This window comes from Lethenteron reissneri, chromosome 45, assembly GCF_015708825.2.
Source record: "Lethenteron reissneri isolate LAM-NWPU_2019-01 chromosome 45, ASM1570882v1, whole genome shotgun sequence".
NCBI lineage: Eukaryota > Metazoa > Chordata > Hyperoartia > Petromyzontiformes > Petromyzontidae > Lethenteron > Lethenteron reissneri.
Window position 1 is genome coordinate 3,368,216 of NC_083823.1, and position 23,627 is coordinate 3,391,842.

Here is a 23,627-nt window from a genome sequence, read left to right on the forward strand (position 1 = left end):
TGCCACTGAACCAGTGGTGTTAATGTGACGCTCACGTAATGGAGTTCCTCCATTGCCTCTCAGCCCTTTTTCACCAGCACATCCGAGCCGAGCCGGCACGGGTGGTTTTTCCCACTGGCCGTTTTGCCGTGCCGAGATGCGCTGGTCTCACGAGACGCCTCAATCTGGCTCCGGACCAAGCAGGGCTTGGGGCAGGGCTAACGATGCGTTCATTGCGTGTTACGCCGATGGTCGTGAGCCAATAACGACCATTCCACATTCACATGGCGAGGGACAGTCTTCCACTGCAGGACGATTGAAATCCTGCCGAGAGAAACGGGGCGCTTCGTCTTGTCGACCCCGGAGGGATGACGGTTGGGTTGACCTCCAATCAACATGCACTCACGACCTTCAGAGTTCTAGCAACACCGGTTGGTCAATTCGTTGTACACGCGAGTTAGTTTTGTCACTCTAGTTAGCACAAGTTTTATATGCCCTGCAAACAGCGATCGTCGCATGGCAATTGATTCAACGTTTAAGTGTCCACACCTGGAATGTATCCAAATTCTGTGTAAACACAATGAAATAAATCAGTGTTTTTTACATGTGCAGACATTGGTTACTAGTCTGAGAGCAAGTAACTTGCCTGACTTGTAACCCGGATTAGAACCCAAAATCTCCAAGGCGCGACTCGGCTGTTGTGAGCCCCCCAGAGTCATGCAGCCATCGCACTTGTATTAATTATCACCACGCCATGCAACCAATGTCGATAAACCAGCAACATAAATTCATTGAACACTACGCATGCAATACACACAATACTTTGCGCTTAAGAGGGAAGGGGCGCAAAGCGAACGTTTGTTGTTAAAAACCTTAACGAAAAGTGTGCGATTCCCAGGTTGATGGAAACGTGCATTTGTAGCAATTTTGGTCAAGCGGACATCGAATCATGGAATAGAGAGGAGACGACAGTGAAAAACAGGCTCCATATAGATCGTACTGCGTTGTAGAGCAATCTCCTACGTTGTTAACATAGAAGTCAAGGATTTATGTTCGTAAATCAAATGCCACGGCGTCCCAAAGCGACTCGCAACGACAGATGAATGTATGGGAAGAGTCAGAGGGAAATAAAAAGAGAAAAAAACGACGCAAGCACTCAACGGCAGAGGGACACGGCCGACACAGAAACGAAACAGCGACCAGTTCGGACAGCGACAGTCGCCGAGAGATGCAGGAGCAACAGCAGCAGAGTCCGAGGGAAAGTCCGGAAAACACGAAAGAACAAAACACGCCTGGCCTGTGCCAATTTACACATCACCCCACCCAACCAACACCACCACCACATACTGCCAACAACCACAACCCAGCTAATTACCAATAAAAACCGTCACCCCCAACAACTCACATAACCACTGCCACCAATCACCGCCAACCCCAACCACCACCATCCAGCGGCACAAACCACAACCCATCTAACCGCCACCATTTACTAGCACCGCAAAGCACAACCAACATAACAGGACCACCTACCACCAAACATAACCCACCCATCCACCACTACCAAACCACAGCCCATCCAACCACCACCACCGAGCATCAACCACTCCTACCCACGCAACCACCACCAACTACCGCAACCCACACTGCTGCACCAAACGCCAAATGTAGCAGTCAGATGAGTAGGATATAAGCGGGTGAAATGCAACTTCTCAGAAGCAACGTGGGGAAACGAGATGGGACAGCATGAGGGACAAGGACATGGAGACACGTGGCAGGTAACCTGCTCGAAATAATTCAACGGGCAAAAACCTGAGTGGTAAGGCCAGATTAGGCAGATGGAACATTAGTTTACTGAACCAGTGTAGTCCAATCAGTATGTATGTTGAAATTATTTTGTACCCTATGTAGCCAACTCTGCTAATCAGAGGCGCAGGGAAAGGACAACAAACTAAACACAAAAAGCAGTTCTAAAGAAATTAGTTTTCAATCTAAATTTAAAAGTGCATAGCTCCAGTGGCCTCCTAATATCGGAAGGAAGAGCGTTCCAGACGGCCACAGAAGCGCATCTGAAAGAGCGCGATGCGGTGACCGTCTCTGTTCGATGGCCAGCCAAAAGCCGCTGCTGTGAGGTTGACCGCAGCTCGCGTGATGGTTTATACTCCTTGACGAGATCGGCGAGGTATTGTGGTTCATTTGTGGCAAGCACTTTAAAGACAACAAAAAATGACGATGACTGTGTCAGCTGATGATATCGACGATACGTTTTCCTTTTCGATTTAATGCTTTCGTGACTGCAGGGATTCATCTACTTGGTTCTTTCGGTAAAGTCACGTAGAAGGGAAGCAATAAAATAATACAAATAAAACATACGGTCTTTCCGACAGACCTGTTTTTCACCTGTCTTTCTGACAGACATGTTCTTCACCTGAGGACTGCTGCTTGCGTTGTGGTCGAAACGTCGTGAGAATTGTATTTTATTATGTTTCATTATTATTTTATTATTTCCCTTCTACGTGACTTTAACCAAAAGAACCAAGAAGATACGTTTTCCTTTCATTTTCACCCCACCGTTCTGTGTCCACAGCCCTCTCCAGCGGCCCATTACAGGCCCCAAAACATTCTCCAGCTGCTTTTGAGCACAAGATTAATGTACTGCCAAAAAACCGTCCACAGACACCTGTTTGCGGACGAGCGATTGGGAGGGCCCGAGCACGGAATCCTTGCCGCCGCTTGCCTTACACGGCGCTGCAGAGAGGCGGAAACTGTGACGCGCCGCCAAAAGGCTGGGACCTCGAATCGTGCTACGATTTGCGCGCTGGCAAAGCGAGTAGAGGTGGTTTGGTTAAGGACGACGACGACGACGCAATGGCCCGCGGTTGAAATGACAAACAGTAGACGTGTCAGAAAGGCACCGAAATCTACTGACCGAAAGGGCACCGTTCATCTACATTCATGGTTCTCCGAAGCGGTTGTGGAAATTCCACATCTCTATGGCAGGGACCAGTCTTGCCCTGACAACTACCACGTAGTTCCACAACAATTTCAAAAACATCAGGATAATATACATGGTTGTCATTTTGAAGGTAATTATCGCTACTCTGAGAAAGCTTTGCTTATTCATGGAAGGAGTCATTTCACTGTCACCATCATCCCAGCGTGGATGAATACGTCTGTTCGCTCAAAGTACATCTGACACCGCGGTATAGTATGAGCGTTTCTCCCAAATAAAGAAAGTAGGACAAATTATTTCTGTGTGTTACTGACATGCTATGCTCAAGTAAAGAGCCACTACGTGATTACAGGAATGATTATCAATATCCTTAGAGATCCAACATCGTGAAACTTACGCTACTATGAAACATTTCAACCAAGCAGGTTGATGTTATTGATCCAGGAAGCGCGATTGAACTCAGTCTGACAAAACCGATGGACACACACTTGTACATAGACAGGCCAACAGAACAGGCACATACAGCAGAGGCCAAATGATAGGCACGCAGACACATCGATAGACAGACTGTTGGGGCAAGTGCTGTTAGCGAGTACCACCAATGAAGGCTGGCACAGCACACAAGCGGGTAGGTGGGCAGCATCATGCCCAGCCGCCTTTGTCTTCCCAGTGGCAACGTTTACACATTGCGCGAGATACTCATTTGAGGCCGAGTCGACCTCGGGGAGGCCCAGGACCGGTTCAGATAATCGTCACGAGTGTTGGTGGGTGTGAGCGGGAATCGAACTTGGGCGGCCGGGTTCCTGGCACAGCGTGCAAACCACGACACAACCACTCCCGACAAACAGACAATAGACGGAATGGAAACCATACACACACCCTTTAAAAACAAGAAGAAAAGTACAAAACACAGAGACATGCCAGAACACGGCGGAGAGAGAGGCCAGGGCAGACGCACCACGCATCAAACGCACATAGACGGGGCAAAGATCGCTCATCGGCAGAGCTGGCCATGTTATTCTTAAGACGTTGTTGGGGTATGTGCCAGCTGTTGCTTATTACTGCTGGCTGAATGATCAAGGGACGGGGAGGTGCGTGGTGAGGGGAAGTGGAGGGGGGGGGAGTTGCGGGCTATGTTAGAGAGGTCTTGAAAACGAAGCAGGTGTGTTCTGTTTGCCACGGCCCCCACTGCTTTGATAAAGACAGCACCGGCTCGAGATTTTGAGGGGTCCCCCCCCCCCCATTTATACTGCCGTTGTGCCTTTGCCACTGCTGTCATTGTGATGATGATCCCCCCCCCCCCCGTGTGGAATTCGTGCGGCGAGTCGCGGAGGTCGCCACGCCATGGCGTCACGACGAGACTTCTGTGACGGGGATATTTACCTTCAGAGCGTTTGCCATGCGTCCATCAAACCGCAAATCTTATTACTCGGGAGTCGAGATGAGATGCATTAAGCGAGGAACGCAATTTACTGTCGTGGGTTTTTTGTTGTTGTTGTGAGATCAAAACATGTGCTACAATTGAGGACCTCCCGTGCAATCCACTCATGGCTGAATCCCAAATTCAAACTCAAGTGATGCCAGCTCAGTGGCTGTCAGAGCCAATATGAACCCCTGAATATACATACAGACAGAGACAATTCTAGATTTGAAGCTTTCGTGACTGCAATAATTCATACTCTTAGGTTTTTTCGGTAAAGCCACGTAGGTAAAAAATAATAAAGATAAAATAATAACAAATGAAAATAAATCAATTAAATCACGACGTTTCGGAGGCAACACAAGCTTCCTTCATCAGGCGTAAAAAGACACAGCAAAATAACTTTAGTGGATTTGAAGCTTTCGTGACTGCAAGGATTCATATTCTTAGGTTTTTTCGGTAAAGTCACGTAGGTAAAACATCAAAATTAATAAAAATAAAATAAAACCAAAATCACGACATTTCGGAGGCAACACAAGTCTCCGTCATCAGGTGGGACTGTCACAGCCGGATTAGCTGTATCAAGTGAGGCAATGAATCAAGATGTAATCCCTTAACAAGCTCCCCCCCCCCTCTTCTCCCCCTCAACTTGCTTGTTAAGGGATTACATCTTGAATCATTGCCTCACTTGATGCAGCTAATCTGGCTGTGACAGTCCCACCTGATGACGGAGACTTGTGTTGCCTCCGAAACGTCGTGATTTTTGTTTTATTTTATTTTTATTAATTTTGATGTTTTACCTACGTGACTTTACGGAAAAAACCTAAGAATATGAACTTTAGTGGAGACAGAGACAACCCCACTCATGGCTTGGACCCAGGATCTCAGCAATAATGCCCAAACAGCATCGTTATGGGTGTAATAACACACACATTCCGTCGTTATAACACGTTTTTTTGCACACTACACAAGCATCGAATTGCGTAAGGACATAATCTGATTTGTATAACCTTACGTAATCGGTTCATTTGACTAATGTACGATATCAAAATACCAAAATCTTGAATTGAATCGCCGTACAAATCGTGACAACGCACTGAATCGCAATGAGGTATAAGCGTTAGAGGCTGCAGCATGGATACCGTGCAGGATACATTTCTGTCTGCCGGGAACATTATCACCATATTGTGACGACAAAACACACTAAAACACAACATGAAACAAATGCCTTACTAACATACTCTTAGTTTGTTCGGTAAAGTCACGTAGGTAAAAAAATGAAATAAAAATTAATGAAAACAATAAAATCACGACGTTTCGGAGGCAACACAAGCTCCTCCGAAACGTCGTGATTTTATTGTTTATTGTTTTCATTAATTTTAATTTCATTTTTTACCTACGTGACTTTACCGAAAGAACTAAGAGTATGAATCCTTGCAGTCACGGAAGCTTCAAATCTAGAATGCCTTACTAACACCGCATTGACAATAGGTGTGGACTTGTGATCTGTCTGCATTGGGCGGGGGGGGGGGCACGGTGACCAGTGGTCTGGATTGGGGGGATGCCAAACCAAAAATAAGGACATCCACTTCCTACTCAGTATGTGCCAGGGCATGGTGGAATTCGATGGCCTTGCAGTCACAGCACTCGAGCACGAACGCATACGTCCGATCCCTGCTCCTGGCACGGCAAAATGACTATCCACGGCAAAGCACTGCAGCCTACTGTGACTTCTTCACAGTGGTGCCAAACACACGTGTGCAAAGTAAAAAAGAAATTGGAGTAGAAGGCAGGGAGACCAAGGGGAAGAAAGAACGAAAGCCAGATGATGGAATACCGGTGCAGCGGACCTTAAAGATCACGTGACAACTCTGCAACAGCCGCTGGATTTCGCAACCTTAAGGGAAACAACGGCGTTGTTCTGTTCCTGCATCAGCATCGGCCGCACGATCTCTTAAAAGGGCGAAGGGAAAGAGCGAGATCGCGCTAGGAACACATCGGTGGAGGCGTCACCACCGCGCCAGCTCAAGGTGCCTTCATCTGCTGCGAGAAGTCCCTTGCCAGCTGCACGGTGGAGCGTGGCGATGGAGAGTGGCCGGGGTGGAATGTTTGAGGTCACCCTTGAACGTTCCCAGTCCCTGCCCTGAACCATCTGATCTCTCGCGTCAGGGGCGGCTACGAGACAAACATGGTGGCAACCAGAGGCTCTCCCTGTTAGGCAGGCACCGGCAGTGTGTAATTGTAACCAGATGAGAGCCCGTTAAGGCAAATTACACTCGCAAAAGGAGATGATCGTCAGCTGGGTGGGGGACCCTTTGCGACTGGAAGGAATGAGCCCTCTTCTGTCAACATTTAAAAGTTATAACGTTTTATTGCAAGACACCTATGCATGCTAACTTAGGCAAATCCATCACATGCAAACCCCACACGGTCCAGAATTCAGCTGCCCGACTGCTCACTGAACTATCAACTGAGGCCACATCACCGCAATCTTCAGATCCCCGGCTTCCCCGTCCAGTCGCAAAGCAACTGCAAAACTGCTCTCCACTTGGTCAATATCCTCCACGGATTAATTCCTGTCTATCTCTCCCCCCCCCTCTTATCTCACTCAATTTTCCTGTTATGGGCCTTCAGCTTCTGTTGAAACCCCAAGTAGCCACCAATTCAGATCTAGATAAAGCTGAATTTGAGGAGTTATCACACTGCGGCGACATTAGTTCAAGCGAGGCAGGGTCAAAAGAGTCAAGGGGGTCAGTCGGTGATGGGCACGCGAGAGGGAGAACAGCCCACTCCTGGATATGCAGGTATGTCTAGAGCAGTGGTTCTTATCCTTTACTGCAGCCTTGCACCCCCCCTTTGGTTGTCAATCGTAAAAAAACATAATATTAATACATAGGTTTGATGAAACAAAGTACAGTAAAACCTTGTAACTTGGTCTGCGAGTGTTTTGCAAAACGAGCAAATTTTTTAAGTAAATATTTATTTGATAAACGAGCGAGGTCTTGCAACACGAGCAGTACGTGTATACGCTTTGTCTGCCGAGCATCACGTGATCACACCTGATATACGAGTGATTTGATATACGAGTGCTTTGGATTACAAAGACGTTTCCGGAACGAATTATGCTCGCAATCCAAGGTTTTACTGTAGCTTTACTTACGTGCCCGTGCTTAATTTGTATTTCGATGATTTACCTTCTAAAATATCTGGCCATGGCTCGCACCCCCCCCCCTTCCCAGAAAGGGCATTTCGAAGCCCCAAGGGGCACGTGCACCCCAGGTTCAGAAGAACCACTGGTCTGGATATACCACGAGTGAGGCCACCAGCTAAGGGTTGCACATCCTGTTCCTTGGCACCGATGCCTCTTCCATTTCAGTCGACTCATGCGAGGTGCTTCCAAAACCCCAAGTCAACTTCCACTCAAACTCCACTGCCATCGCTAGAGACCATTCCCTATTCAAGTCAAGGCATAGGAACGTTTCAACTGATTGCACCATCGTCATTCCAGGGTGTATCAGTTCGTCCGATTACGTCCGACACCGCAGTATATAAGGAACAATTCTTCCTGATCAGGAGAGGTGGACACTATTTCTGTTCGAATTAAAGTCTCGATCATTTGATGCACTAATGTATTACCCACATCTTTAAAGTATCTTAAATGTACATCTACACGCCCATAAGTTGTTCAAGGTGAATGCTCTTAAATTGGACTTAGAAAGTATTTAAACCGGGCAAGGGAACACTTGAGATGATGGTTCATTTATTCAATAGAAATCTGCAATTAAAAGAAAAAACATGGATAAAACAAACTAGACTTATGTATAAATGTATAACTCCTTTTGCACCGCACGTAGCCAACCGTCCTAATGGGAGGTTCGGGATTCACCCTTCTTTTAAGGAAACAGCCCACACATTCAAATGCAGGACCTTCCTGAGAGAAAGAGAGAGTCGCGAGACTCAGCGAGGGCTCCCAGCGCAAATAAAAGGCCACGCACGTATTTATTTACCACCGCGACGATGCCAACAAGCGAAACAGGGGGCCACTTCTTTGGCCGATTTTGGATAAAAACACAACGGGTACAAACGGGACCTCCACCGACTTGGCAAGCCTCACGGGCGAGAGATGGAGGCTCGCGCGGAGAGAGAGGGGGGGGGGGTCGGTCCGCGTGAGTCAGCGTGTCACCGAGAGAGAGAGGCCAGTGTGAAGAGGCGAGTCGCCACTCATAAGGGCGCCTTTGTGTCGGGACGCCCGTACAGTTTGGAAGGGAGCTGAGAGAGGTTTTTTTTTTTACGCGAGCCAAATTTAGGTGCGCGCAGAACGCCGGTGCTTGAACCCACGTCACGTACCGGGCCTCGGCATCGAAGTCACGCAGCGAAAGTCAGACCGGCGCTCACGTGAGAATCACACGTTCCCATGACAGAGCCCACTCCGTACACTGGACCGCCACTGACGACTTCCCTAAATTGATCCCCCCCCCACCACCCTACTCCTCCACAACAGGAGGATGTGTTGTGTCGCTCCACCGAGCGGGATTTGGATGAGAAATAACGGGATGACTTCAGGGCATTCGCAAACAAACCTGCGCAAGAGTGGTGTTGGAGAGTAATGCATGACAAGTTAGTTTAACATCACCCTTACCATCTCCAAAGGTCACCCATGCGCTCGCCGCTTGCCTACTTCTCCCATCTCTCCGCAACTACCCTCCACACACTCTCCTGCCTGTCCTCACATCTACCGTCTGTCCACACACTCTCCTCACTCTCCCCGTCTCATCTCAGACTACTCCCCACCACACACTCTCCTTCTGTGGGCCATTCTCGAACAGGATCGGATGCACTGCTCGGGATAAAATTGTGGAGAAAATGGCACAAACGAGACAAACACGTCGTGTTCTCCGAAGAAAAAAAAACACAAACATGGCATTACTTTATTTCTACCTTGCCTCTAGAACCACATGCATAATCAGTAACGAGGAATACAACTGGGCTGGCCAGCACTGTGCAAAGGCGATTACGTTGGATGTGTTTGCAAAAGCTCGGGCGAGCACGACACACGGATGCAAATACGCCCGTGCGTTGAAACGCGTACGTAGCGAGCACAGACGCTACATCTTTGGGCATGGCCGGGTGTATAATCATAGCCATATGAGAAAGAAAAATTGTGCCTTTTTCCCCCTTCTGGCTTACCACCATCTACCCCCACCTCTCTCTCTGCATTTGGCTTCCCTGCTCTGTGATTGGTATTCATTTCCGTTGGGGGGGTTAGCGGGGGGTGGGTGGGGGTAACAGGGTTCTAGAGACTTTGGTGAGTATTCCATGTTAGTATGACAGGGACCAGTCTTCCCTTAACTCGCGCAGCTACAACAAGAGCACCCAGCTGTCCTCTCTTTGAACAAATAACAGATGGATGATGAAGATTGCAAATATGATGATGATGACGGCAGTGGTGATAACGGTGGTAATTAAGTTACTGGCCGTGGTGATGATGATGTTGGCGACGATGATGTTGATGAAGATGGTAGTGTTGGTGGTGATGATGGAAGTCGTGAAGATGAAAGTGGTGATGATGATTATGATGACAATGATAATGGAACCAGGTCAGGGCTTGAACTCGCGCAGCTTCACAACTGGAAGCCCCGCTCGTTGTATCAACTCAGAAGTCCGTTAAGCCGATCAAAGCCTTGCAGCAGCAACAACAAAAAAAAAGGGGCCTGCAACACACCGCCTTGCCAATTAGCTCCACAGTTGCTGAGCGAGACACGGGCAGGCCTTCCTCCAAAAAGTTTAGAGCAACGGTGGTGCATTTTTACGAAACAATTTTTTATATTCTTGGTTCTTTCGGTAAAGTCACGTAGAAGGGAAATAATAAAATTCTCACGTTTCTATTGCAACACAAGCAATCATTTTATTGCATTATTTCCCTTCTACGTGACTTTACCGAAAGAACCACGAATATGAATCCCTGCAGTCACGAAAGCTTTAAATCGAAATTTAAACTATTTTTTATTTTATTTTACCAGGTAAGGCCAACTGAGCTACATAGCTCTTTTTCAGAAGTCAGCCTGGCTATCACAAATGATAGCTCAAAGAGGTGGCTTATCACGTGGACATTTATAGCAGCCAATTACTATACATGCAAGTTGACTCTAAATGCAGAGGGAAGAGCCGGAGGGCCCTGAGAAAAATCCACGCCACCACAAGGAGACACACGCAAACTCCAAATATACAGCAGGCGTCGGGGTCGAGATCGAACCCTACGACCTCCTGTATAGTAGGCGAGGGAGGTAACATCTCCGATCCACCGTTGTCCCCATTCCCCAATGCAACCTCTGATGTCTTAAAACACAACGGGAGTGCAGGAAGGTCAATGTGGAGGAGTGCCGGCATAAATAGTTGTGACGCGCGCACAAATAAGGCATGGAGCCACACCGCTCTGCTCATGGCCCACAAAAGGAAAAAAAAAAACTGTAGAAATAATAAAATAAGGTGGCTGGCACCGCTGTAAACCCTTGACGTGGACACATTGAGCGCACACGTGTAAACACGCCACCCATATCCATAAGCGAGAATCTAACCCCAGCCTTGGGATAATAGCACATGCGCGTAATCTACTGCCCATTGGCAGAGCACAAAAGAAAGTGGCAAAGACCCCGTGTGTGGCACGGTAGATCGTGGTGGGCAAATGCTGTTCGCGAGCACCTATTTTGCACTCCCAGAAGGCTTTGTGGTTAACCGGAAGTGGGAATAAAATACCACTTCCGTTTTACGTGGAAGGACGGATATGTGATGGACCTCCGATTAGCACGGTTGGCTACGTACGGCTGTGCGAAAGAAGTTAAACATACATGCAAAAGATATACTCGCTGATAATCATTCACGTCGTTACTTAAATTATTCACAATGGTGCCAATGGTTATTTTGTATTAAGGCTGGAATGGCACATGATAGAGTGGTGTGGCCAGCAATAGATCAAGGCCACCTTTGTTTCTGCGCTGCTGATTTTGTTCCACGCATTTAAGAACGACCCCACTGAGCGGAGACCCAGGATGCCAATTCCCACCGACTGTCGTACATGGCTGGGAATCGAACCCAGGTCGCCAGGACCGAAGCGCGTTGCACGAACCACTACGTCACCACTACGCACGCACGCACGCACGCAAACACACACACCAGGCGTATTCGGTGACACCGAAAGCCGGGAAAAAACACGCACGAGGTAAAGTTTCGTTACGGAACACGTTTTGCGCGCAGACGTGCAATTTATCGGCGTGGCCAAAGCACAATGAGGCCATTCACGCCCCTTAGGAGGCAGCTTGAAGGGGTGATTTGTCACGCCACTGTAAAGCTCACTCCTTGTAAGCTTGTTGTGGTCGCGAGCTGGAATTGCAGTGCTCGTTAACAGCCCACAGCCATCACACTCCCAACGTGTGCACACGTGGTGCTGCGGTGGGGTAGTGGTTATTGAACCCAACGACCCGAGTTCAATTCCCCGCTCACGGCTAATATCAGTGGTGAATATCTGGACTGGTAATGGCAAAAGTTAATTTGCCACTTAAATGGTTGAAAACTCATTTCTTCAGAACTGCTTTTTGTGTCTTAGTTTGTTGTCCTTCCACCCCGCCCGCACCTCCGATTCGCACGGTTTGCTACGTACGGTGCGAAAAAAGTTCAAAATAAATAGGTACATTGCACTGTACTGCAATCCCAAATGTCTGTATTTGATTAACCGGCCGCGCGTGCTCTGCCTTAAACGAGGGATCGAGTAGCTGGTGAGATGTGCAGACACCGGGCACTGTGGAGGACAAGCCTCTGGTGCTGGTGCCACCACCACCCCCCTCGTGTGCAGTGCGATCCCAAACCTCATCATCGTTTTCAGTGCCTTTGTCAACCAATTTTGGGTGAAGGCCTCCCTGTACCGTGTCGGTTATGGGGGGAGGGGTTGCTGGACCATACTTCATCATACTGGATAGTGCAGGTTTGTGAAGCTTGCTTTGAACCGGTGTTTAGTCATGGCCAGGAATACAACCTAGGTTGACAGGTTCACAATAGAGTGCGGTAACCACCGCACCACATATCTGCCAGCACATTCTGTATTACCACATGTAATACATCAGGTATGCTTTGCGCGCTTATGTTGCAAGCCGCCCGATGTCTCACGATAAGCGGGGTCATCACGGGGCCATTACTGCCGATCGCTAACTTCCAAGTTGCTTACACTATGCCCCCGCGCTCCCCAGCATCCATGCCTGCACATGTGTGCCTCCTGTCGCAAAACCTGCTCATCCCCAACTCATTCCTGCCACCACCATCTCTTCCTAAAATCCCCCCGGGGGGAGGGGTCACTTCCGTGCGGCAACCGGGTCCACCGTTACCTGCAGCTGGCGGTAAAGCCGCAGTCGGCTCTTGAAGCGTGACGGGAAGACAAAGTCGCAGCCGCGGGCGAGCGACGCGAGCTCTCCGCGCAGGTCGGGGTCCTGGCGGAGCGACACGCTGTCCTTGATCATCATCGCGCCCGCGTGCCGCCCCCGCTTCTCCGCGCCCCCCCGCGTGGCCCCCCTCTCCGTGCTCGCGGCAGGGTCGGAGTCCCGCTCCCTCCTCCTCGGCACGGCGGCCCGATCGTCGCCCGTCGTTCGACGTCGAGTCTCTTATCCCTCCCCTCTTTCCCTCCCCCCTCCTCCTCCTCCTCTTCGTCCTCACCACCACCCCCGTTCCGCCGTCACCCAGAGTCGGATTTGCCGGCGGACGTTCGGCAGATAATATTAATCTAATTCAGAAAAATATTTAGAAAAATTCGGGCGTTTGGTTGCGATGGTTTTTGTCTTCGGCTGCACGAGCAGATTTGACTGATCCGACTGCTTCTGCTGTGCCAACTGCCAACTGCTTATGCTTCCTCCTGTTGCGTCCAATGCTCGTTGCTTTCTGTTGCTGCTGCGCCAACTGTGCTTCTGTTGCCGATTTTACCGCTGCACCTATTGCTTGCTGCTGTTGCCGATGCTGCAGTTTATCTTGCCGTTGAACCACCTCGCGCTAACACTGCTGGTGTCAAGTGCAGATAGAGTCGCAGGAATTTAAGAGAGAACAATGCGTTTGTACGTTCAAAGTGAGTGCTACGCGATACGGACGCGAGCATATACACGCAGGCGCGCGTGATGTAAAACGTATACAAAAACGAAAGGTTTGGCGTTGTCTCGAAATCAATTGGATGTGCCCCAGAATGGATCGTTGTTGTTATTGCTCATAATAATACCAAGCAGATGTTCAGGGACAGCTAAAAACAACAACACAGCGTTGCTACAGATTTATTGATCTTTCCCTCGATTTTTTAAACTCGCAATTTTGCGTCCCGGTCTGCGTTAAGGGTCGCTCGCAATTTGAGTCGGCGTAAAAGTTCGCAGAATGATGATAGCGATATTAAAACAATTATTTAAAATTATATTATGAACGTAGCATTTAAATGCATATATTCTAATCAATATATGAAAATGTATTATTGAAATATTGTTATTATATTAATAAAATTTATGGAAAGACAAAAAGGAAAGCAAATTGCTTATAAATAAAAGTGTTAAATAATAAATCACTGCAAGACCTTTATCACAAGAGTTATTTCTTTGCTTGTTGATCGGATCAACTAAAGAAAAGAATGAGAAATGTATTTCTAAACTTATTAAAATACCGTTTTATTTGTAACAAAAATTACAAACTACAGAAGAATGTTTGATTCCAAATCGCCTCTTAAAATGGACCATGCTAAAATAAATACTGTCAAAAGTTTAAAGCTGCGCTCAACACAAATACGGATCACTGACACATAACTGAAATTTTAAGATTTCTAAAAATGGAAGAAAAAAATGTGTCTACTTCACTCACGTCACGACTTGACTTCGTGAATGAGCTTCGATGAAAAACCCTGGCGAGGTCGTGGAAAACGCAAGAATATTCCCGCGTGGATTTTCGTCCAGCAACAACGACGAGAAGACGTGTTCTCGTTGAACTCGAGTTCGAACAAAGGCCGTCACCGGCGTTGGGGTGAAGAGATCGTTCGAGTCCTTTGGGCGCAACGGCCGGCAACGTTTTGCAGCGATAGCCGAAATCTTCAAGGGTGATCGTCGACGCGGCAAGACAAGCGGCACTCCTTACCGCAAAATCAAAGAGTGGCGTGCATCGTGGCAGAGTTGCGTCCGACCGAAAAGAGTGTTGCGCACAGCGCTGTCAGCCGCTTACACCGAGTAAACAGACCGAGTGAGCAACGGCGCAGCGAGTGACGGCAGGTGGCTTGAAAGTTGAAGCATCGTTTGTGCGGTCGCGGCCGGCACAAGTGAATGAGACGGAGGGACAGGAGCTGACACAACTCTGTTGTTCCCAGGCTCCCATCAACGCACGGAAAATCTCTGGAATCCAACAAGCGGCTTCTTCTTCGCCAAAAGCAACGGGACCGTGCAACGGTTTGCCAGCGTTAATACTGTGTTCATAATACTCGCGGTGAATTATTTTTACAAAGACATCATAACTGAGAGGTGGTGGAGAGGGGGGGGGGTGGAAAAAATGAGCGGAGGAAAAATGCCGAATATTATTTGACTTGTAGAAATGCAGCTAGTAAAATGTCAGAACAGACTTCAAACAAAAACTACGCTTACAATACAAATGTAACGAAAGTTGCAAGAAAAAAAAGAAGTAAAATAAAAAAAAACCGATATACGCAAGCAAGGCGGAACACTTGAACACTTGCGGGATTCTTGTCAGAACAACGACGCGCAGCTCCTCGAGTAGAAATCACTCCGCTCGTGGAATCTGAGCTCCCCGATGGAACGTCGCGATCTTCGTCGTTTCCTCGCACGCCTTTCTTCAACACCACAGCGAGAGCCGTGCGCGTCCGTGTGTTGTGTGAGAGCGCCAAGGGTGTTCGTTCGGTAGGAGTGGCTAAGAAGCAAGAATAGTAACAGCACTGTACTAAAAATAAAAAACGTAAAGCCACCCCTGCTTTTTGGGCTGTACCATGTGGCTCCAAGAACCTCTGACAGCAACAGGGTGAAGGGGGGGGAGGAGGTTTGGACAAATCCACGGGCTTCAAAAGAAAAAAACATATGCCCGCACAGACTGTACCAAGTGTTCAGGAATGACAGGCAAAGTTACTTCAGGGTGACTTTGGCTGCCATGGGGAGGGCGCATCGGAAAGTTTAGCTTTTTCTTCTTTGGCCGTTGTAAATTTTTATGTTTTCCAACCCAGTTTGGAAGTGTTTATGCATTAGCTCTGCCCGGCTGTCTTTCTACGGCATGGGGGTTGGTCCAGGAGGAACGCGACATCGCTTATAAAGATGATCCGATATAATTTAAAAGTTTAGTTTTCAAGTTGTGTGACTATTAAGGACTTGCCCTATTATCAGGGGTGAGCAACCAAAATAATATATAATACAGGGCGTTTCAAAAAGATGGACCCAATTTCAAAAATATAGCGATTTCAAATCGGGTCCATATTTTTTAAACACCCTGTATAATCCAGCCAAATGAACAATCGGCGTTACCCAAAACTTGGGAGTAAAAAAAAACAGCGTTTGGCAGACAAGTCTTTTGGGCCAAGGTGATGACGTCACGCGCCAATTCGAGCGCCTCCACTCCCAATGACGTCATGCCACGCGCGACACCAACTGTGACGTCAGATGTCACGCAGTTTGCACGACCAGTTAAATTCCGAGTGGATTTTAAGATACTGCTATCTTACCTATAGGGCTTTAACAGGGGCTCACCCCATATTGCTTGTAGGAACTAATACATTTATATTCCATCAAGATCCTTAACATATTCTAATCTCCAGCTGCTCATCACTCCCAGGTCTCGGTTGCGCTCTTTTGGTGATCGGGCTTTTGTTAGCGTGACATCACAAACTATGGAACACCTTCTTGGTTCTTTCGGTAAAGTCACGTAGAAGGGAAATAATAAAATAAAACATATTTAAATAATTCTCACGACGTTTCGGCCACAACGCAAGCAGCCGTCCTCAGGTGAAGAACAGACCTGTCCTCAGGTGAAGAACAGACCTGTTCCTCACCTGAGGACGGCTGCTTGCGTTGTGGCCGAAATGTCGTGAGAATTATTTATTATGTTGTATTATTATTTTATTATTTTCCTTCTACGTGACTTTACCGAAAGAACCAAGAAGATGAATCCCTGCAGTCACGAAAGCTTTAAATCGAAATATGGAACACCTCACCACTTGAAATTAGGCAATCGCAGTCGGTAACTTTGAGTCTGCCTTGAAAACCGCTCTCTTTAAAGTGGCCTTCCCTCTTCAGCTTGGTCAGTTGGCCCTGGTTCTGTTTTTGTTTCTTCCTTGTCATGCATTGCGCATTAGGATCCTAGGATGGAATGCGTATCATACATTTAAATAATTATTACCGCGAATAAAGACAAACTTCCGAGAACAAACGACGTTTTACAGGATTTGTGCGCAACGCCGGAATTTTCTTCCTTGTTTCTCTGAAGCTTTAACGTCGGGTGCTGCGTTTTCTCGGTGGCACTGCGTTAAACGGACGATTTGCACAAATTTGACCATTAAATTCCCATCGCAGCTGACGTTTTGTATGTACTTATGTACAACTTCTTTCGCACCATACGTAGCCAACCGTGCTAATAGGTGCGGGGGAAGGACAACAAACTATGGGTCTCTGTGTGAGTCTGTGTCTCTGTGTGAGTCTATGGGTCTCTGTGTGAGTCTATGGGTCTCTGCGTGAGTCTGTGTCTCTGTGTGAGTCTATGGGTCTCTGTGTGAGTCTATGGGTCTCTGTATGAGTCTATGTATGTATGTAGACCTTCTTTCGCACCGTACACGCTAATCGGAGGTGCGGGGGGGAAGGACAACAAACTAACGTGCAAAAGGCAGTTCTAAATAAATTATTGTCAAATTTTTGCTGGGAGGGGCGGCTAAAGATGTGCCGCTGTGGCAAGGTTGCTCCACGTGCAAAAGCCGAAGGCTGCGAGAGTTGGAAAAACACAATTGCGGCTCACTCGACGCATCATCCCTTCCAGGTTGATGCAAACGACCATCACTCGGTGACAGGTCAAGGGGGGGGGGGGGCAATCCTCGGGGGAATGTGGAATTTCCATTCCATCACCGACACAGAGATGAGCATCGCCCCACGCTCGTCGGAGCTGGCAGACGCTTTTATTCTTGGAGAGATTAGGCGGAGTGTGCCACCTGCTGTGAAGTGGATTTTAAAGACCCGCTGTGTCACCATAGCCACCACCAAGTTACATTACGTTTCAAAATAACGCTGTGTGGCCTTGAAAATGAATAACTTATAATAGGCCAGAAACGTTGCTTATTGTACATTTATCCTTTTAAGGCAGCGCTATCAACGAATGCGTTGCATTTGTTGTTGTTTGTGCTTGTGCACCACCGCCAACGTCATCACAACATACTTTATTTTCATCATCATCATGGTGTTATTGTCAAGCCTCCTCATGGTCCTGTGACGCTATTATTCCATCTAAAAAAACTAAAACTAGTTTTGAATTTTACCAGGTTAGGCGCACCGGGCTATATGGCTCTATTTCAGAAGTGATTTGCCCACAAATGACAGCCCCAAAGAAGTGGCTTCTCAGGTGGAAATATACAGAACCCAAATAATAAACGCAAGTTTTTACATGTGGAGGGGAAAAAATAAAACCGGAGGACCCCGAGACATGCGAACTCCAAATATACAACAGGCGTAAGGGTAGGGATCGAACCCACCTCATGTGCACCAGGCGAGGTAGTTAACACATCTCACCACCGTGGCGAGATGGTCCCTGTCACAGTAACGTGGAATTCCCTCCACTCGATCGGGTCCACCGGTAGAGCCGAGCAGCGCCGATCACGCCCATTGCGTTTGTGACGTGAAACTTTGACTCGAGCGTCGAGCTCCGAAATCTCATCCCGCGTTCCAGCGCGGGATGTGATCTCATCGCACAATCTCAATTGCGGTGGTTGTTCCTCCTGGGTGCATTCTCTCCTTTGGTTGCAGCATTTCCATCGCCATCCTGTCAAGCAGCTTACAAATCCTTTCTAGCAACGTGATCCCACCCAAGCACACTTTGACTTTTCTTCATAGCCAGTACAAAATTGTAGCTCAATTTGCATTCGTTGCCAGATTCACATGTTCCCCTTTCTGGCTCATAGTGCAAATTCCAAGCGTTCATACAAAGTATTTCTATATCTCGATTTAAAGCTTTCGTGACTGCAGGGATTCATCTTCTTGGTTCTTTCGGTAAAGTCACGTAGAATGGAAATAATAAAATAATAAAAATAAAACAAACGTCGTGAGAATTATTTTATTATGTTTTATTATTATTTTATTATTTCCATTCTACGTGACTTTACCGAAAGAACCAAGAAGATATTTCTAAATCATTTATTTAAAAAAAAAAACTTTAGAAATAATATCAATACTCCTTCACGGAGTTTATTTCAATGCTGGTTCACGTGATGGAATATACAAGTAGTGACTGAAAGTGAAATCTGATTAATTCTCTTTATGGTATCGCGATCTTTAACAGCGCCCGACTAGCACTGCCTCCCAACCACAGCTATGTCCGCAGTTGTCAATCAGTCACCACGACGGATGATGGAATGGTGAACAATTCCCAATCGTTCTCTTTGCCTTGCCCAGACACACACTGTCGCACGCTCTCTGGTACTCGCTCAGTACTTCTTGCTGTGCCACTCGGCTTAGCCTAGCGATAATGACTCCGATGTAAGCGTACGTTAACAGGTCAGACGACCGATACGTGGCACAGCGGTGTCGAGGTAGAGGCCTATTGAAGTGACTACTTGATCAGTTCTGGGGATGTACCCCCGAATTCACGACATGAAGGAGTTTTAGAACATCTCTTTGCCGTATGGAACTCCTCGAAACTCAAATCTGTAGCATACTTGGTATTAAAAAACATTAAATATGCAGACATGAATAAATGTATGATGGCGGCAGTGTCACAGTGGTTATCGGACTGCACTCGCCTGAGAAGTGGTCGGGTGGCTCAGAGGTTTAGAGCGCTACGGTGGAATATGAGGTCCTGGGTTTTGACTCCGGGTTTTAACCATCTGTGGTGCAACCGGGTTCTCAAGTGTGGTAAGTTGATGGTCTCAGCACAGTCAACCAATGACTGTGCAAAAAAAAACCATCAAAGCAGATCTGGTTCTGTGCTTTATTTGACTAAATTGCAGCTCTCCGAATTAAATATATACGTTTCACTATCATGCAACGAACACAAACCCACGTGGCGGCGTAGGCGGGAAGGTTTTGCCTCCTCGTAGGCCTCTCTTAACTTGTTTCGTGATATCCACTTCCGGAACGCCGTTCTCCAACACAGGCAGCTGCACGGCTCTGCGAGGATTGCCGACGGATTCTTCGTCTAGTGACGCAAATAACACGATCGGGATAGCACGTTGGGGAAAATACGAAACAAAAAGCAAGAGCCCGAACCTATGCTGGCCGGAGTGGGGATTGTTGGGGTTGTGCCAGGAGACTGGGACCCGAGTCGTTGAAGGGGGGAGTTCAGCAGGGTGCTGGTGGTAGTGGTGATAGTGGTGGGATGGGAGAGCGGCGGTGTAGCGGTTAGCCGCTACGCTGCTCTGTGAACCCAGCGACCCAGCTTTCGATTCCCGCTCAGGGCCAACAACAGTGACGGTTATCTGAACCAGTCCTGGGCCTTCCCCAAGTTGACTTGGCCTCAAATGAGTACCTGGCGCGGTGTGTAAACATCGCCACTGGGGAATCAAAGTCGGCCCGGCATGGTGCTGGCCACCCACCCCTTCGCACACCGTGCCGGACTTCGTGAGTGCTCACTGACAGCACTTGCTCTGACAGTCTGATAAGGCTATACGGGGGATCTTTGGCTTTTGTCTTTGGTTAGTGGGAGAGAGGGATGGCTGAGGGGGCAGAGTGTTATTTTCGTAAATGCACTGACACACACACCTGCCACGCCGGCTTCGAGTTGTTGTAATAATATCAGCTGACATTATCAGCACACCACGCTTTAGGCAGCACAGAGCGGGTCCCAAAAATATCCCTCCGACAAAAAAAAACCCCCCCAAAGGGGGAAAACATTTCCTACGCGGAAACTTCCCGTAATTAACGGTGCCGTTTAAATTGCCGCGGCCGTTCGCGTTAAAAAAACGTTTGCACCTTGGCCGCCTGCATTGCGGATGTGTAAATACCGTTTGAATTGAAGCCGCTCTCGTTTCAGCATGCTCCACATACCCATGCGTGTCACATGAGACAAGTTAAACGACTCAATAACTTCACCAGTGACACAATAACATTATAGTATCAATGAAATACTTTCGCAAGATCAACTAAAACGACTACTGCATAAACCAAGCTAAAAGTTGACGTGGACTTTCACTGATGTCAGTCATGGGAGTTGTATTGGCCATACTTCACCATTCTGGTTCGTAAGGGTTGGTGAATGGGAATGAGGGGAGGCGGGGTCGAGACCAGTTCAGAAATCACTCACCACTGACGTTAGCCATGTGGTCTAACTCAGGCACGTCAGATTCATAGCACAGTGCTTGTTAACCACTCCGCACACTGCTCCACCCATTAAAAAGTGCAATGATTTATTAACATGGTGTGTTTGTTGTACGTTTTGCTGTGGTTCTGCGGTATCATCTTCCAGGACCATTCCCTGGCGTGATGCGACAGACTGCTCACTGTGAGAATTTCGGAAGGACGTGTCTTTCACCTCGTGTCTTACCTTCGACTGCGATACGTTTCGTATTGAAATGTGCCCCAGTGTATTATGGATGTTGAACTTCTTTCGCAGAGTACGTAGCCAACCGTGTTAATCAGAGGTGCGGGCAAAGGACAATAAACTAAACACAAAAAGCAGTTCTGAAGAAATTAGTTTTCGATCTAGATTTAAAAGTGCATTGCTCCAGTGGCTTCCTAATATCGGAAGAGCGTTCCAGACGGCTGCAGAAGCGCTTCTGAAAGTGCTCGATGCCGTGACCGTCTCTGTTCGATGGCCAGCCAAAAGCCGATGCGAGGATGACCACAGCTCGCGTGACGGCTGATGCTCCTTGGCGAGATCAGCGAGGTATTGTGGGTTTCATTTGTGGCAACAACGTTGCGTGTAAAAAGCAATACTTGCTCCAACGCTGCCATACCGACCAATCACATCGGCCGAGTGAGGGAGAGAGATTTTCATGAATATGGAAAGTCAGCATTGTTGAGATCCTGCCTTCAAATCCATATTTCAGTCCCTTGAAATTAAAGCAGGCGTGCTGCGTTGATGGTCTACGCGCAGCTATGAATGACCGCAGTGAAAGCAAAATCTAAGGAATGATCCAACTTAATTTAGCTTGGCTTCGCTAGGAACTGGCTAAAGTCTCTATATATACATTTTACGACCCCCACATATGGTGATTTACCGTTCTGGATAGATTTAATTTATGACACACATACTGTACACATTATGTAAGAGCGATCCAAAAAATATTTTGGCAAATTTCACATGCAAATATCATACACACAATAACCGATATCAAACGAAACGTCTATATTATACACACACGCGCGTCAATGACGTCGTTTGCAAATTTAAAATAATTGTAAAAAAATAAAAATAACACTAAACTTTTCGCGGGGGGTACTTAAGCAGTTTTGCCGCCTAGGTTGCGCAATGGCACAAACGTTGGGATTCTCGTCTTATCTCCAGCTGTTCCATCTTGCCCAGCTAATTCCACTTTCCGCAAACGCATTAGAAATGCGTTATTGAAACAAAGCTCACGCGCACACAAACGCGCGCACACCGCACAAAGAGAGAGAGAGAAAAATGGACCAATTAGCACGACGCTGGCCAACGTCCAAATCTAACTGTGATGATTTTTTTTTGGTGACGCCGTGCCAGCCAATGTTTCCATTGCAAACGACGAGCACGGTGCATTTCAGCCATTCCACTGGAGCGCAAAAATCTCGCGCGAAGACTGCTGGGACGAGTCCTCTCGGCCGCGAGCACCCGTTAAGGCCGGCACCGCAGCGCACGGCGGGTGTGTGGTGTGGCAGCCACCACGACACCCTGCCACTGTTTGTGTGTTTGTCTGCCACCGATGCCGGGTGAAACGTCTCAGGCCGAGTCAACGTAGGGGGGGGGGGGGGGGAGTCCAAGCAAAGGTTCAGATTCCACTCGCCAGTCAAGCGAGACTTGGCCTGGAAACCAACTCGGACCTCTCGGTTCATGGGCGTAGTGCGCCGACCACTGCGCCACCGCTCCACGCACATTCTCGCACACGCGCGGACACGCACGCACACGCGCGCGCAGCTCGGCTCTGTATCTATTTTTACTGCTCAAATCATGCCGGCCATTTCATAACACGCTTTAAGAACTCCTCGAAAGCTTTTTTGCGCTGGGGGTCAAATTCTTCACCCCGTTTTTTTTCCCCCTCTCTCTCTCTCTTCGCAGAGGTCACCAAACCAGAAAACGCTACCAGCCTTGACAGCAAAGCCAAGAGCAGCGAGTTCCACCACCACCTCCCCCCCCCCCTCGTCTGCCGCCAAGCGCACGGAAAATGCGCCGTCATTTCTCGGTGTTCACCAAAGTCCAAGAGAGTTCCCGCTCAAAGTAATGACCCCGCCCCTACTCGAACATCGGTGGATAAAGAGCTTCGTAGCTCATCGGATTCCTTCGGTCCTTAGAAAGATTCTGATTATGACGCATTGTTGCTCACCTTCCCCATTCACTGGCCCTCAGAGAGGTGGAAATTCTGCAGCCCCGTGGCGGTTGCCGAGTCCATCTACAGGGCAACTCGTTTTTATCGGCCTCACAAGGATGTTGGGCCGAGTGAACCCACGACCAGGATTAGAACTCGTAACCTTCCGATTGCAAGGCGTCCGCAGTACCGCGGGGCCGGCAGGCCGGTGGTCACAGCTAATCGCCACATTTTTACTTTTCCATTTCAGACAGAACTGAACAACCGGTGCCAATGTTTTCCCCTACCTGGTGCTGTTCTGTAAACTTACTTTGAATATTCTTGGTTCTTTCGGTAAAGTCACGTAGAAGGGAAATAATAAAATAATATAAATATAAAAAAAATTCTCACGACGTTTCGACTGCAACACGAGCAATCATCATCAGGTGTGAAATCCACAGCAAGAAAAAAAAATTGCTGTGGATTTCACACCTGATGAAGATTGCTTGTGTTGCAGTCGAAACGTCATGAGAATTTTTATTGTTTTATATTTATATTATTTAATTATTTCCCTTCTACGTGACTTCTCCGAAAGAACCAATAATATGAATCCC

The 23,627-nt window shown here is 47.8% G+C and overlaps 1 protein-coding gene across 6 annotated transcripts in view; it reads right to left on the reverse strand.

Annotated features, from left to right (window-relative positions):
- LOC133353936 (serine/threonine-protein phosphatase 2A regulatory subunit B'' subunit beta-like) overlaps positions 1–23,627 on the reverse strand; it is a 90,545-nt gene that overhangs the window by 31,840 nt on the left and 35,078 nt on the right. Inside the window, exon 1 of one of the 6 annotated variants that reach the window (XM_061570457.1) lies at positions 12,722–13,007. The exons of the other annotated variants lie outside the window; for them this stretch is intronic. Within the exon in view, the coding sequence (XP_061426441.1) occupies positions 12,722–12,856 (135 nt within the window). The 5' untranslated portion in view covers positions 12,857–13,007. Of the gene's footprint in view, positions 1–12,721; positions 13,008–23,627 lie in introns of those variants that run through there. 6 annotated transcript variants of the gene reach the window in all.